Here is a 17,098-nt window from a genome sequence, read left to right as displayed (position 1 = left end):
TGTCAAAACTTCCATTTCCAAAACGAACACCTGCCAGAGAGGAGTCACTGTGAGTAGAGACTGTTGTCTGGAGTCGCCTGAAGAAAACATGGAAACTTCAGGTGAAGGCCGTTGGTAAACACACACAATTACATTTACATTTTTGAGACTAGAAGAAGCCAATAATGTCATAACAGGCAATAACATAATAAATTTGCCCATTTTTGCCCATCCAACATCTTCTATTTCTCCAACCTCTGTGCTGTTCTCATATCTACATGTCAACTAATTGCCATAATTGCCAATTTAAAAGTCCTAAAGCTACCTTCTTATTTATAAATTATTTTTATTTATTATTTATTTATAACAACGAACGCTATTAACCAGTTTGGGAACTATATTTTCTTGTTCTAACCAGTTCAGGTCCGTCAATTCTCGCGTGGAACGAAAAACCGGAAGTTTTATAAAACTGTTTCCGGTCGGAAAAAATCTGGTTCTGGTTCCCTGATTCTGATTGGATCCGTGTGACGGAAAAGGTGAGACAGATATAAGGGGTTTTTTTTTCCGACCTGTCCCAGTCATCCTCTGACGTCACCACAGCAGGACTCGACCCGAACAGCCACGTTTACGTCATAAACACACGAGCTTTTAGTTGTTTTTAATCGTCGGTTCTACCGAGAAGTTCTGAAGAGTCTGTGTGGTTCCTGTCTCACAGCCAATCCCATTCGATGCCGCGAGCTGGCTGCGCAGTGGCTCGACCAATCAGAGCAGGGAGATGGCCGGCAGCGGGGTGACTTGTGAAGTTGGTTTAGCGTTCGTACATTAAGGGGAGCGTTGAGGAAGGTTAAAAATGTCCCGCTAAACCTCCCCGTTCTGTCGTTTTTGTGTGCATATATGTGAAATAAAGATATTACTAATTCAAACGTGTCTTTCACACAGCGTGGTGACGTCATCTAACGTCGAACACAAGCCGCCGGAGCAGCGACGTCACTTAAGGCCCCCCTTAATTTCCCCCTTGAACGTCGAACGCGAAGCCGACTTCGTGGGCGCTCGGCCGCCGCTGCTCTCCGGCGGAGATGTGACGGAGCTGCGGCACCGACACCGACTCAGACCCCCAGCAGGCCGAACCGGGACCAGCGGGCCGAACCGGCTGCAGTTGTAAGTGTTCGCTTCTGGAATGTTCTTTCTTTGCGATCCGACGGTTTGGATTCGACACCCGGAGCCGGCTGTGACGTAGTGGGTGTGAACCCGCCGTCCAGCTGGAGCCCCCGCACCGCTAACGATGTGGGAAAATACCGGAACAAAGCCGCGTCCGGATGAAACGTCGATGAAAAAGGGAAAGAAAAAAACGGCGACACGAAGCGAACCGGAGGACCGAACATCCGCTCCGCTCCCCCCTGCCCCCCACGGGAGGAGGCCGCCGGAACCGAACCTATTGATCGGAACCGAACCGATTGATCAGACCCCAACCCCGACGACGGCTGGTTGAACACGGGATATAAAACACCGATAATCATTAATATTAATCAGCAGGTACAGGTGAAGCAGCTGTGCAGACGATCCGCTGCTATTATCGATGGTTTCTGAACCTTAATCGATGATCAGATCGGATTTCATTGATCCTCAGTGGAGATCAGAGAACAATCCGTGCAAAACAGAAATTAGATTATTAAAAGTCTGGAGATTAAAGGGTTTTACAGGTGAAAACAGAAATAGTGGCGTTCAGGCTACGCATAAAAACAGTACTTCCGGTGAACTACAAAATAAATTATCTCCGTGGACGGTAAAAAAAGTGCCAAATTATACCTGAGGATGAATTTAGGATAAACATATTCAAAGTAACATGTAAATATTCAAACGTAGCATTAATTACTTTTCCCACAGAGTTGCCTTGTCATTTTCGAGCTGCCACGTATTAGACTTAAATATACCCACAGTTAGCTTCGCAGCTTTTAGAATATTTTTTTTCCGTGTCCTACATCCTTTAATAGTAGTTTAGTTTATGTGTTTCAGATTATGGGTCGTCACACACATTGTATATGTGTGTGTGTTAAAATTATCGGAATGAAAGATTTATTTTCAAGCAGGGATGAGTCGATAACTTATAATTGGCGTCATATTTGAATTCGATTCTTAAAGTGATCATTTCCACGCTTTTATTGAAGGATTTAAGGTTTTATTCCCCCATTTAGGGTTTTATTTTGAAGGGCAATCCCCCGTACTTCCGTTTGTGTGCAACCATTTAATCCTTTCCCACAATGCTTTGTGTCTCCGTCCGCTGCTTCCTGTTTATTGTGACCGTCTCCACCGGTAGAATCTGTCCGTTTCTGCCGCCCGGTGGGCCCTGAGACCCGGTGAGTGACCGAACACCGACTCGTTTGTGCGGCCTTGTTCCGGGAGCGTCGTTTAAAAACGGGCGGTTCGCTTCTTTTATTTTGGCGGCGGACGTTCAGGAAGCGGAGCCGCTTCTTCCTCCTCAGGCCGAGCCCCGAAAGCCCACCGCCGCCCGGCGGGATTCAAAGCTCCAACGGCCGCCAACGGACCGGAGCGAGTTTTCACGACTCTCTAAAGAGTTTCTAAGCATCAACAAACATCTAACGACCCGTTCGGCTCACCATTTATTCACTAATGAACGCTGATTGTCGGTGAAGCGTCATCCTTTGGCGGTGGGTGTCCCGCCAGCAGCCGCCCTCTGAGGGATGTAATGGCGGCAATAACGCGGAAATGTGACGCCTCTGTTTTTGTTTTCCATCGCATCCGGTTGAGTTAATGCACCAGAATTGTGAAAATCGAATGAAAAAATGCAAACGGACGTCCCGCTGACGTCACACAGCGCCCTGGTGACGATTACCGATGAGCTCACGTGACGTAGACGAGCTCCTTCCGGTTGTGTGACGTCACCGACGCCTGACCTACATTCACTAAAATTGATTCACTAAATTAATTCACTAATAACCAATAGATATAATTTGATTAGTTGCTAATATGTGATTAACAATTGAGAAACGCAATCCTAAAATTATTGATTAGTGATTAATCAATAAGACTATTGATCCAGTATTGGAAATGGGGATTAAATCCACTCTGGATCAGATGTTTTGAACGGGTCCTGAGCAACAGGTTGATTGATGGGTTTGATTCACATGTTTGATTGAGCAAAAGTTTTACGTCGGATGCCCTTCCTGACACAACCCTCTGTATTTATCCTGGTTTGGGACCGGCACAAGAAGACACTGGCTTGTATCCCCTTGCGGCTACATTCACAGGTTGATTGATGATTGATTTGATTATTGGAGGTGTGATTCACACTTCCTGCTTCTGGCCCCTCCCCCAGGACTACAGGCTCCTCCCCCTCTGCTCAGGATGGAGGACACAGAGACGGAGCTGACGGTGTCGGAGTCCGACGCCCTGGGCGCCGACTTCATCACGGTGGAGCTGGACACGCAGCCTATCGAGTACGTGGTAAAGTGGGCAGAGGTGGGGTCAAAGTTCACCATCTCCTGCGTGAAGAAGGACGACGACGCGTCGGAGCTGACGGCCGACCAGCTGAAGATCGAGACGGACGAGGCGTTCTTCGCGCCGTACGAGGAGGTGTACCCGTGCGAGGTGACGGAGCAGAGCGTGGAGATCAAGACCGACTCGGACGAGGAGGAGGAGGACGACGACGAGGAGGAGGGGCCCGGCGGCGAGGCGCTGGTGGAGGCGGGGAGCAGCCAGCTGGACGGCGGGCTGGACTCGGACCAGGCCGACTTTGAGCCGGACGAGCGGCAGTACCGCTGCAGCTACTGCGGGAAGTGTTACAGCCACGCCTCCAGCCTCTACCGCCACCAGCAGACGCACACTGGCAAGGGCGGGGCCCCGCCCCCCGCCAAACGCGCCCTGGAGCCGGCGCATCAGGAGGCGCGCTACACCTGCCCCCACTGCGGGATGACCTTCAAAGGCAGCAGGTGAGTCATCGATATCGATCAATAGCACCGTTAGGTTATCGATCAGAGTCCTCATAAATCGATTGATCGATCGAACCAGGAAGCAGCCAATACATCTATAGATCAGGAGCTGATCCGTATCGGCAGCTAGCATTAGCTTTTTTTTTTTTTAGCTGCTACCGACTTAACCGATCATTTCCTGTCTGATCAGAAGTGATTGATTAAACTTATTAGCTCCGTGACTAATCGATACCACTTCCTGTGGGCCGCGTGCGTGATTGGTTCTAACAGCAAACAGCCGATAGTATTTTCTGGATTATCAGGCGCGCTGCCAGTTTTTGAGAAAATTAATACAGCGGTACCGCTACTGACGAAATTAATTGGTTCTGGAATAAATGACGTAAGTAGAGACGCGTTTTCCATTCAAATGCCCTAATCCGTTACAAGCCCCCCAAAATTCAGACATAAATGTTTAATAAAGCATAAAAATGCATCAAAACATGTTAGAAATACATGTTATGATTAGATTATTACATAATAAATGAGAGTTGTGTATAATGTAAAAAACAAAGAAAGAATAAAATGATGATCATTTACCTTTTAACTGCTGTCCTCATTGTTTTTTGCCCTCTTTGGTTCATGCCCTCTTGCCCCCCCATGAACAACAGAGTGAATTCCAGTCCTCCTTCTGAACTTCTCCAACCACCCACGCGACGCTTTAAACTCCTTAAACTTCCTTTAGTTTTAATAACGTGGTGATTGTAGATGCATTACGGCCATATTCTTTGGAGAGATCAACCAAACGCATCCCTTTTTCAGGCTTTTCTATCATCTCTTGCTTTGTTTGTACGGACAAAAAAACTCTTTTCTTCGTCTTTTCTTTTCCTCTTTTCTCCGTCACTTCCTTGGGGTCCATAGTGAATACTCTAAAAGTTAATATATTTACGTAAAACTATCAGAACACCTCATGGGTCGAGGGCCGAATGACGAGGACGCTGTATAGACACCTATCCAGCTCCACACAGAGGTCCCTCTGAGCCAATGGGATACCAGGAAGATGCTGGGTAATAGGTAATAGCCAATGGCAGAGCAGCTATGAGAATGTTGTGTTCAGGAACCAGTGGGAGCTGAGACTATCAGCCCTTACTGTATTTTTACCTTTCGTAACTCGAGGTAATATTTTCCTGTTGAGGCGTTTCGTCAGTAGAGGTACCGCTGTAGCTTTTAGGTGTGCCTTATAGTGCGGAAAATACTGTATTGATCTATTGATCAGGAGCTGATCGATATTGGCGTCTAGCATTAGCATTTTTTGTTTTAGCTTCTACAGACTTAATCATTTGTGACCTGATCAGAAGTGACTGATAAGTTTGATAAGTTGCCGCCATCACTCAGGTTCAATGCCCATTATTGCCGTTCGATCACTGGGCTCTAATCAATAACCCCTCCCCCAGTCCGATCCGGTTGGCGTCTAACTACTGGTGTTGCGTGTCGCCCCACAGGATGCTGGGTAGCCATCTGCGTCTCCACGGGAAGCGGCGGATCCACCCGTGCAACATCTGCGGGAAGGAGTTCAACCACAGCTCCAGCCTGTCGCGCCACCGCCTCATCCACAAGAAGGGCAAGGGCCTCCCCAAGGACGCCGCCGCCGCCCTGGGCGCCAACATGGCCGCCCTGCGCCACTCGCTCAAACCTGGTGCCAAGAACAAGCGGACCAAGCGGCGGCAGCAGCAGCACGCGGCGGTGGTGGGCGTGGCGACGGCGGGCGTGGCGACGGTGGGCGGGGACAAGTTCTACGCCTGCCCGCAGTGCGACATGAGCTTCCGGACATCGACGCAGCTGAACAAGCATCAGGTGACCCACGTGAAGGAGCTGCTGGGCGGCTTCACGCCCGGGAAGGAGAACCTGGGCGAGAGCTCGTCCGACCTGAAGATCCGCCTCAAGCTCTGCTCGCGCGACAAGCCCAACTTCTACACGCTCTGCAAGAAGAACCGGCGCCGCCGCCGGGGCGGGGCTGGGCGCGGCAAGCGGGGCCCCGCCCTCTCAGACGAGGAGGAGGAGGAAGAAGAAGAGGCGGGAATGATGGCGGGAGGAGGAGGAGGAAGAGGAGGCGGGCGCCACGGCTGCGGCCACTGCGGGAAGAGCTTCAGCCACGCCTCCAGCCTGGCGCGGCACCAGCAGACCCACAGGGGGGCGGGGGGAGGAGTGGGCGGGGGGCGGGGCAAGCTCCAGCAGCATCAGAAGCAGCTGCATGTGAAGGCGGGGCACGCCACCGCTGTCGCCAAGAGCAAGACGTACACCTGCGCCGCCTGCAACAAGACCTTCATGCACTCGTCCAGCTTCTCGCGCCACAAGAAAGCCCACCTGGAGGACGAGAACCGGGCCGCCGCCCCCAAACGCCGGAAGAGGCCGGTGCTGGACGAGACCGCCCCCCTGGAGTCCGACTCGGAGTGAACCCCCCACTCCGGGAAACCGGTTCGGAAAAACCGGTTCGGGACCAGTTCTGTACGGAGAAGGAGTTGTTCCAACCAGTTCTCCAACCAGTTCTGGATGGAACCGGGGCGCGGTGCATTGTGGGTCGTTTTGGTCTGGAACTGGACCTGATTGGTTCTTCTGTAGATAGCAGGACATCCATATATGGCCTGGCCGTGTGCTCCACATATGGTCGTATCCACACACGGTCGTCACTGACCTTTAGCTCTTAAGAATGGGATTAGATTTAAAAGTGTTGCCCCGCCCCCTTTGCCCCGCCCCCGCCTCACCACGCCTCCACCCATCCGGTCGGTCGCACCACGGACGCCGTTCGCCGCCACCCCCGACTGTCTTTTTGAAGTACATTTCCTGTCGGCTTCAGGATGTGGGACCCGAGTCGGCGCTCAGCATGCAGAGCATTCTGGGAAAATATTCCTGCAAAAGAGTCAAAAAAGGAGCAGCGAGAGAATAAGACGTTTGTTCACGACAAAACTAAAGAAATAGATCAGCCCCGCCCCCTCCGGTCCTGTCATCCAATCAGTTCTCTCTTTGGTTCCCAACATGATTCAATCCAACAAAAAATCTTTCTGATACTAATAAATCATTTATTGATGATAAATATTTATTAGTCGTGTGAATAGTAGTGAATTCTAATTAATAAAAATCATTAAAAATCAGTTTCAAAAACTATTTCAGGCTAATTTTCTGTTCAAATCCTGTCAGCCCAATTTATAAATAATGAGTTCCTTCTAAATTTTTCTTTATTTTTTTCCTTTGTGACATCACTCAGTTCTTTCCCGGATTGATTTGATTGGCTGTCGTTCTTCTGGACACTGTTCTGATTGGTCCGTAGAGTAAACAACTAAACATTTGACATTCAAGCAGATGAACTGATTGGTCGGAGCTGCTGCCGTTTCTCCACATTAACGTTTGCATGACAACTATAACCCGCAGCTAGTCGGCCATATTTGTAGTTTTTCCAGCTCGGTGTGTGTGATTGTGCGTGTGTGTGTGTGTGTGCGTGTGTTTGAGCGACCTGCAGCGTCTGATTTGGATTTCTAAGTTATAGCCACAGAGCGGTCGTCATGGAGACAGAACAGGAAACTTCACTACGTATTTATGAATTTGGAACGATGTTGTAATATATGAATATAAATGGTATTTAAATGTAAAAAAAATAAAACGGTCCCACCTTCATCATTTTTGTCAACTCCAGCCAGCAGACGATCGTTAGCTTTCAGATTTAATTAAAAGACAAAAAAAAAATGTGGGTTTAGCTAAAAATTTTAATTTAAAAAGTTGGTATTGATCTTTTTAAATTTTAATTTGAAAAGATCAATAATTTAAAAAGTCCAAACTGACTCAGTTTGGACTTAGACGAGAGCAGCTGATCAATTTGCTGGCGTTTGATTGGAGGATCTTTGACGAGTGTTTAAACAGATGAAGCAGCTCAAGCCAAAATTCACCTGAAAAAAAAAATTCACCTGATGGCCCCGCCCCTTTTTGGTTTAGTTTTGCGGCGGCGGCGGAGAACGTTTTGAGTTTGTAACGTTTTATTGCGTGATCAGATTTGACTTAATTTAATGGTGACCTATTTATGTGCAGCACTACGACCCCCCCCAGGTTTTTGTTTGCCTCGGTTCTGGTTCTCCTGTCGTTCTGCGTTGGTTCCATGTTGTGTTGCTTTTCTCTTGGGTTGGTTCCTCGAAGCTTCACCTGCAGGTAGAACGTCGTTTGTTGTATCGTGTTTAGAATAAACCCAGCTGACTGTTCTGTCTTTGTTTTGTAATAAACCTTTAAAACAAAAAGTGTCCGAGTCCACCTGAAGGCATCGCACGGATGTGATCAATAACTGATCTGCTGTGAACTGATCACCGCTGTCAAGTTTCATTTTAGTCCAGCAGGGGGCGTCCTCAACTTATGTCCTGAACTACAATAAAAAGTAGAAACAATTTGATTATTGAACAGGAGATAATCATCGGTGGGTATTGAAATAAAATTAATTTGAATTGTTTTATAAACAGTTTCAAATTTAATTTTTTTTTATTCAGTAACAAAACAGGTTGGGGATTGAACCCTCGACCTTTGGGTTGGCAGTCCTGGAACTTTCCTGTCCTCCATCAAGGGAGTGACCTGACATTGTACATGGAAAGATATAACTTAGGAGGGTATATGGGGTATAAGTCCCCTTAAAAAGTGATATGAATAATAGTTTTTTTTAAATAGAACACAAAAAAATTTTTCCGATCAACCGAAGAAAAAATTTTTTAGTCCAACCTACCGTCCAAAAAAAATTTTTTGGTCTGTCTAGAAAAGGTTTTTTTTTTGACCGACCAAATAAAGAATTTTTCAGACCGACCAAAATGAAACATTTTTTAGAACGACTGACCGACCCCAAAGAAAGTTTTTTTTGACTGACAACCAGGAAACATTTTAATTTTTTTTAAACACTCTGACCGTCAATTTTTTTTTTCCGACAACTGACCGACCAGCCACATAAAAGACCAAAACAAAATTTTTAGACCAACCGACCGGAAAAATTTTTTTTAGACCGACCGAAAAAATTTTTTTATACAGACCAACTGAACACAAACATTTTTTTTGGATCGACCAACCGAACAATATTTTTTTAGACCAACCGGAAAAAAAACTTTTTTTTTTTTTTTTAGTTTTGGTCTTTTTTTAAAAGACCAAAACTAAATTTTTAGACCAACTGGAAAAAACTTTTTAAAGCAACCAATAAAAAATTTTTTTTAGACCAACCGACCAACCGAAAAACAATTTTTTAGACCGACGGGAAAAAAAACTTTTTTTAGACGGACCACATAAATACTTTTAAGACCAACTAACCATCTCATGGAAGGGATTTTTTTGACTGCCTGGAAAACCAGGAAATATTTTAAATTTTTTTAGACACACTGACCGTAAAAAATTTTTTCTCCACAACTGACTGACCAATCAAATAAAAGACCAAAACAAAATTTTAAGTTCAACCAACCGGAAAACAATTTCTTGGAACAAAAATCTTTTTTTCTGACCAACTGAAAGAAAGAAATGTTTTAGACCAACCAAATAAACATTTTTTTAGAACAACCGACCGGAAAAATTTTTTTTAGACCGACCGGAAAAAATTTTTTTTATACCAACTGACCAACCGAAATAAAAATGTTTATACAGACCGCCCGACCACAAAAATTTTTTTCCGATCGACCAACCAAAAAACAACATGTTTTTAGACCAACCAGAATTATTTTTTTTTCCTGACCAACCGAAAAAAAAAATTTTAGACCAATCGGAAAAAAAATTTTTTCCTGACTAACCGAAAAATATTTTTTTTAAACCAACCAGAAAAAAACTTTTAAGACCAACCGAACACAAAAAATTTTTTCCAATCGGCCAACCGAAAAATAATTTTTTAGACCGACCAGAAAATTTTTTTTTCCTGACTAACCGAAAAACATTTTTTTAGACCAACTGGAAAAAAAACATTTTTTTAGACGGACCAAAAAAACATTTTTAAGACGAACTAACCATCTCAAGGAAGGGATTTTTTTAACTGCCTGGACAACAAGGAAACATTTTTAATTTTTTTAGACACACTGACTGTAAAAAAATTTTTTCCCACAACTGACCGACCAACCAATTAAAAGACCAAATCAAAATTTTTAGACCAACTGACCGGAAAAAAGTTTTTAAACCGACCGGAAAAATTTTTTTTTACACCAACTGACCAACCAAAAAAATTTTTTTATACAGACCAACCGAACACAAATTTTTTTTTCCGATCGACCAAAAACAAAAATTTTCCTGACTAACCGAAAAACATTTTTTTTAGACCTACTGGAAAATACAATTTTTTTAGACCGACCAAAAAAAAATGTTTTTAGACCAACTGACCAGAAAAATGTTTTTAGACCGACCGGAAAAAAATTTCTCGGAACAAAAATCTTTTTTTTCTGACCAACTGAAAGAAAAAAAGTTTTTAGACCAGCCAAAAAAACATTTTTTTATACAGACCAACCGAAAAAAAAAGAGAATTTTTTTTTTTCCTGACTAACCAAAACACATTTATTTAGACCAACTGGACACAAAACTTTTTTTAGACTGACCAAAAAAACATTTCTTTTACACCAACCGACCGGAAAAAATTTTTTTAGATCGACCAGAAAAACATTTTTTTAGACTGACCGGAAAAACATCTTTTTAGACCGACCAGAAAAAAATTTGTTTTATACCAATTGACCGGAAAAAACAAAAATCTTTTTTTTTCTGACCAACTGAAAGAAAAAAAGTTTTTAGACCAACCAAAAAAATTTTTCCTAAACCAACCGACCAGAAAAAAATTTTTTAGACTGACCGGAAAAAAATTTTTTGGAACAAAAGTCTTTTTTTTCTGACCAACTGAAAAAAAAAAAAGGTTTTTCGACCTACCAAAACAAATTTATCTAAAGCTACCGACCGGAAAAAATTTTTTTTACACCAACTGACCAACCAAAAAAATTTTTTTTATACAGACCAACCGAACACAAATTTTTTTTCCCGATCGACCAGAAACAAAAATTTTCCTGACTAACCGAAAAACATTTTTTTAGACCTACTGGAAAATACAATTTTTTTAGACCGACCAAAAAAAAAAAGTTTTTAGACCAATTGACCAGAAAAATGTTTTTAGACCGACCGGAAAAAAATTTCTCGGAACAAAAATCTTTTTTTTCTGACCAACTGAAAGAAAAAAAGTTTTTAGACCAACCAAAAAAACATTTTTTTATACAGACCAACCGAAAAAAAAAGAGAATTTTTTTTTTTCCTGACTAACCAAAACACATTTATTTAGACCAACTGGACACAAAACTTTTTTAGACTGACCAAAAAAACATTTCTTTTACACCAACCGACCGGAAAAAATTTTTTTAGATCGACCAGAAAAACATTTTTTTAGACTGACCGGAAAAACATCTTTTTAGACCGACCAGAAAAAAATTTGTTTTATACCAATTGACCGGAAAAAACAAAAATCTTTTTTTTTCTGACCAACTGAAAGAAAAAAAGTTTTTAGACCAACCAAAAAATTTTTTCCTAAACCAACCGACCAGAAAAAAATTTTTTAGACTGACCGGAAAAAAATTTTTTGGAACAAAAGTCTTTTTTTTTCTGACCAACTGAAAGAAAAAGAAGGTTTATCGACCTACCAAAACAAATTTATTTAAAGCTACCGACCGGAAAAAAGTTTTTAAACCGACCAGAAAAAAATTTTTTTAGACCAACCGACCAACCAAAAAAAATTTAGACGGACCAAAAAAACATTTTTTTTACACCAATCGACCAGAAAAAAATTTTTTAGACCGACCGGAAAAACATTTTTTTAGACCGACCGGACAAACATTTTTTTAGACCGACCAGAAAAAAAAAATTTCCTGACTAACCGAAAAACATTGTTTTAGACCAACCGGCCAACCAAAAAAAATTTAGACGGACCAAAAAAACATTTTTTTTACACCAATCGACCAGAAAAAAATTTTTTAGACCGACCGGAAAAAAAATTTTTCAGACCAACCGACCAACCAACAAAATTTTTTTATACAGATCAACCAAAAACATTTTTTTTTTTCTGATCAACCAACCGAAAAACATTTTTTTAGACCAACCGGAAAAAAATTATTTTTTAGACCGACCAGAAATTATTTTTTTTTATACCAATTGACCTGAAAAAAGTTTTTAAACTGACCAAAACAAAAATTTTTTAAACCAACCGACCAGAAACAATTTTTTTCGACTGACCGGAAAAAAATTTTTTGGAACAAAAAACTTTTTTTTTCTGACCAACTGAAAGAAAAAAAGGTTTTTAGACCAACCAAAAAAAATTTATCTAAAGCAACCGACCGGAAAAAAAATATTTTGTAAACCGACCAGAAATTTTTTTTTTTTATACCAATTGACCTGAAAAAAGTTTTTAAACTGACCAAAAAAAAATTTTTTTAAACCAACCGACCAGAAACAATTTTTTTCGACTGACCGGAAAAAAATTTTTTGGAACAAAAAACTTTTTTTTTCTGACCAACTGAAAGAAAAAAAGGTTTTTAGACCAACCAAAACAAATTTATCTAAAGCAACCGACCGGAAAAAAAATATTTTTTAGACCGACCAGAAATTTTTTTTTTTATACCAATTGACCTGAAAAAAGTTTTTAAACTGACCAAAAAAAAATTTTTTTGAACCAACCGACCAGAAACAATTTTTTTAGACTGACCGGAAAAAAATTTTTTGGAACAAAAAACTTTTTTTTTCTGACCAACTGAAAGAAAAAAAGGTTTTTAGACCAACCAAAAAAAATTTATCTAAAGCAACCGACCGGAAAAAAATTTTTTAGACCGACCGGAAAAACATTTTTTTAGACCGACCGGACAAACATTTTTTTAGACCGACCAGAAAAAAAAAAATTCCTGACTAACCGAAAAACATTGTTTTAGACCAACCGGAAAAAAAATTTTTTTTAGACGGACCAAAACAACATTTTTTTTATACCAATTGACCTGAAAAAAGTTTTTAAACTGACCAAAACAATACTTTTAAGACCAACTACCCATCTCAAGGAAGGCATTTTTTGACTGCCTGGACAACAAGTAAACATTTTTAATTTTTTTAGACACACTGACTGTAAATAAATTTTTTCCACAACTGACCGACCAAATAATTAAAAGACCAAAACAAAATTGTTAGACCAATTGACCGGCAAAATTTTTTTTAGACCGACCGGACAAAAATTTCTTGGAACAAAAATCTTTTTTTTTCTGACCAACTGAAAGAACAAAAGTTTTTAGACCAACCAAAAAAAATTTTTTTATACAGACCAACCGAAAAAAAAGACTTTTTTTTTTTCCTGACTAACCGAAAAACATTTATTTAGACCAACTGGAAACAAAACTTTTTTTAGACCGACCAAAAAAACATTTTTTTTACACCAACCGACTGGAAAAAATTTTTTAGACCGACCGGAAAAACATTTTTTTACACCAACTCACCAGAAAAACATTTTTTTAGACCAACCGCAAAAACATTTTTTATACAGATCAATCGATTTTTTTTTCCGATCGACCAACCGAAAAAAAGAGAATTTTTTTTTTTAGACCGACCAAAAAAAAAATTTTTTTATACCAATTGACCGGAAAATCTTTTTTTAGACCGACCAAAAACAATTTTTTTTTTCCGATCTACCTACCGAAAAAAAAGATAAATTTTTTTTTCCTGACTAACCGAAAAACATTTATTTAGACCAAACGGAAACAAAACTTTTTTTAGACCAACCGACCAACCGAAAAAAATTTTTTTATACAGACCAACCGAAAAAAAAGACAATTTTTTTTTTTCCTGACTAACCGAAAAACATTTATTTAGACCAACTAGAAACAAAACTTTTTTTAGACGGACCAAAAAAACATTTTTTTTACACCAACCGACTGGAAAAAATTTTTTAGACCAACCAAAAAAACATTTTTTTAGACCGACCGGAAAAACATTTTTTTACACCAACTCACCAGAAAAACATTTTTTTAGACCAACCGCAAAAACATTTTTTATACAGATCAACCGATTTTTTTTTCCGATCGACCAACCAAAGAACATTTTTTTAGACCAACCGGAAAAAAAGTTTTTTAGACTGACCAAAAAAAAATTTTTTTTATACCAAGTGACCTGAAAAAAGTTTTTAAACTGACCAAAAAAAAGTTTTTTAAACCAACCGCCCAGACAAATTTTTTTTAGACAAATTTTTTTTTTAGACTTTTTTTAGACTTAGAAAAAAATATTTTGGAACAAAAATCTTTTTTTTTTCTGACCAACTGAAAGAAAAAAAGTTTTTAGGCCAACCCAAAAAATTTTTTTTAAACCAACCGACCGGAAAAAATTTTTTTAGACCGACCAGAAAAAAACAATGTCCTGACTAACCGAAAAACATTTTTTTAGACCAACTGAAAAAAATATTTATTTTAGACCCGACAAAAAAAATTTTTTTTTTATGCCAAGTGACCTGAAGAAAGTTTTTAAACTGACCAAAAAAATTTTTTTTAAACCAACCGACCGGAAAAAAATTTCTTGGAACAAAAATCTTTTTTTGTCTGACCAACTGAAAGACAAAAAGTTTTTAGACCAACCAAAAAAAATTTTTTTATACAGACCAACTGAAAACAATTTTTTTTTCCGATCGACCTACCGAAAAAAAAGAGAAATTTGTTTTTTCCTGACTAACCAAAAAACATTTATTTAGACCAAACGGAAACAAAACTTTTTTTAGACCAACCGACCACCTGAAAAAATTTTTTTTATACAGATCAACCGAAAACACTTTTTTTTTTCCGATCGACCAACCGAAAAAAAAGAGAAATTTTTTTTTCCTGACTAACCGAAAAACATTTATTTAGACCAAACGGAAACAAGACTTTTTTTAGACTTAAAAAAAATATTTTGGAACAAAAATCTTTTCTTTTCTGACCAACTGAAAGAAAAAACGTTTTTAGGCCAACCAAAAAAAATTTTTTTAAACCAACCGCCCGGAAAAATTTTTTTTAGACCGACCAGAAAAAAAACAATGTCCTGACTAACCGAAAAACATTTTTTTAGACCAACTGGAAAAATGATTTTTTTTAGACCCGACAAAAAATTTTTTTTTTATGCCAAGTGACCTGAAGAAAGTTTTTAAACTGACCAAAAAAAATTTTTTTAAACCAACCGACCGGAAAAAAATTTCTTGGAACAAAAATCTTTTTTTTTCTGACCAACTGAAAGACAAAAAGTTTTTAGAACAACCAAAAAAAATTTCTTTATACAGACCAACTGAAAACAAATTTTTTTTTCCGATCGACCTACCGAAAAAAAAGAGAATTTTTTTTCCTGACTAACCGAAAAACATTTATTTAGACCAAACGGAAACAAAACTTGTTTTAGACCAACCGACCACCCGAAAAAAATTTTTTTATACAGATCAACCGAAAACACTTTTTTTTTTCCGATCGACCAACCGAAAAAAAAGAGAAATTTTTTTTTTAGACCAACCAAAAAAAAAATTTTTTTATACCAATTGACCGGTAAAATTTTTTTTAGACCGACAAAAAAAATTTTTTTTTTCCAATCGACCAACCAAAGAACATTTTTTTAGACCAACCGGAAAAAAAGTTTTTTAGACCGACCAAAAAAAAAATTTTTTTATACCAAGTGACCTGAAAAAAGTTTTTAAACTGACCAAAAAAAAATTTTTTTAAACCAACCGCCCAGACAAATTTTTTTTAGACAAATTTTTTTTTTAGACTTTTTTTAGACTTAGAAAAAAATATTTTGGAACAAAAATCTTTTTTTTTTTCTGACCAACTGAAAGAAAAAAAGTTTTTAGGCCAACCAAAAAAATTTTTTTTAAACCAACCGACCGGAAAAAATTTTTTTAGACCGACCAGAAAATTTTTTTTATACAGACCAAAAAAAAATTTTTTTTTCTGATCGACCTACCGAAAAAAAAGAGAAATTTTTTTTTCCTGACTAACCGAAAAACATTTATTTAGACCAAATGGAAACAAAACTTTTTTTAGACCAACCAACCAACCGAAAAAAATTTTTTTATACAGATCAACCGAAAACACTTTTTTTTTTCAACCAACCGACCAACCAAAAAAATTTAGACGGACCCAAAAAACATTTTTTTTACACCAAATGACCAGAAAAAGTTTTTAAACTGATCAAAAAAAATTTTTTTAAACCGACCGACCAGAAAACATTTTTTTAGACCAACCGGAAAAAAAACTTTTTTAGACCGACCACAAAAAAAATTTTTTTATACCAATTGACTGGAAAAAACAAAAATCTTTTTTTTTCTGACCAACTGAAAGAAAAAAAGTTTTTAGGCCAACCAAAAAAATTTTTTTTAAACCAACCGACCGGAAAAAATTTTTTTAGACCGACCAGAAAATTTTTTTTATACAGACCAAAAAAAAATTTTTTTTTCTGATCGACCTACCGAAAAAAAAGAGAAATTTTTTTTTCCTGACTAACCGAAAAACATTTATTTAGACCAAATGGAAACAAAACTTTTTTTAGACCAACCAACCAACCGAAAAAAATTTTTTTATACAGATCAACCGAAAACACTTTTTTTTTTCAACCAACCGACCAACCAAAAAAATTTAGACGGACCCAAAAAACATTTTTTTTACACCAAATGACCAGAAAAAGTTTTTAAACTGATCAAAAAAAATTTTTTTAAACCGACCGACCAGAAAACATTTTTTTAGACCAACCGGAAAAAAAACTTTTTTAGACCGACCACAAAAAAAAATTTTTTATACCAATTGACTGGAAAAAACAAAAATCTTTTTTTTTCTGACCAACTGAAAGAAAAAAAGTTTTTAGGCCAACCAAAAAAAATTTTTTTAAACCAACCGACCGGAAAAATTTTTTTTAGACCAACTGGAAAAAATATTTATTTTAGACCCGACAAAAAAAATTTTTTTTTATGCCAAGTGACCTGAAGAAAGTTTTTAAACTGACCAAAAAAAATTTTTTTAAACCAACCGACCGGAAAAAAATTTCTTGGAACAAAAATCTTTTTTTGTCTGACCAACTGAAAGACAAAAAGTTTTTAGACCAACCAAAAAAAATTTTTTTATACAGACCAACTGAAAACAATTTTTTTTTTCCGATCGACCTACCGAAAAAAAAGAGAAATTTGTTTTTTCCTGACTAAC

The 17,098-nt window shown here is 38.7% G+C and overlaps 1 protein-coding gene across 2 annotated transcripts; it reads left to right on the top strand.

Annotated features, from left to right (window-relative positions):
• Positions 1-999: 999 nt before the first annotated feature.
• On the top strand, positions 1,000-8,138 carry LOC137603336 (zinc finger protein 135). 2 transcript variants are annotated; one of them, XM_068326648.1, is made up of 3 exons: positions 1,000-1,137; positions 3,314-3,926; positions 5,405-8,138. In XM_068326648.1, the coding sequence occupies exons 2-3, from the start codon at positions 3,343-3,345 to the stop codon at positions 6,354-6,356; spliced, it is 1,536 nt and encodes a 511-aa protein (XP_068182749.1). In that variant the 5' UTR covers positions 1,000-1,137; positions 3,314-3,342; the 3' UTR covers positions 6,357-8,138. The 2 variants fall into 2 exon arrangements, with proteins under 2 accessions (XP_068182749.1, XP_068182750.1); XM_068326649.1 differs by lacking the exon at positions 1,000-1,137 and adding an exon at positions 1,173-2,333.
• Positions 8,139-17,098: the final 8,960 nt, after the last annotated feature.

This window comes from Antennarius striatus, chromosome 11, assembly GCF_040054535.1.
Source record: "Antennarius striatus isolate MH-2024 chromosome 11, ASM4005453v1, whole genome shotgun sequence".
Lineage (NCBI taxonomy): Eukaryota > Metazoa > Chordata > Actinopteri > Lophiiformes > Antennariidae > Antennarius > Antennarius striatus.
The sequence above is the reverse complement of the archived record's forward strand: the minus strand, read 5'-3'. Positions and strand labels throughout refer to the sequence as shown.

Bases quoted from the DNA above. Each gene is read 5' to 3' on its own strand.
- LOC137603336 (XM_068326648.1), top strand. From the start codon at position 3,343: ATGGAGGACACAGAGACGGAGCTGACGGTGTCGGAGTCCGACGCCCTG. The intron at 3,927-5,404 runs GTGAGTCATCGA...GTCGCCCCACAG, and splicing joins ATGACCTTCAAAGGCAGCAG to GATGCTGGGTAGCCATCTGC.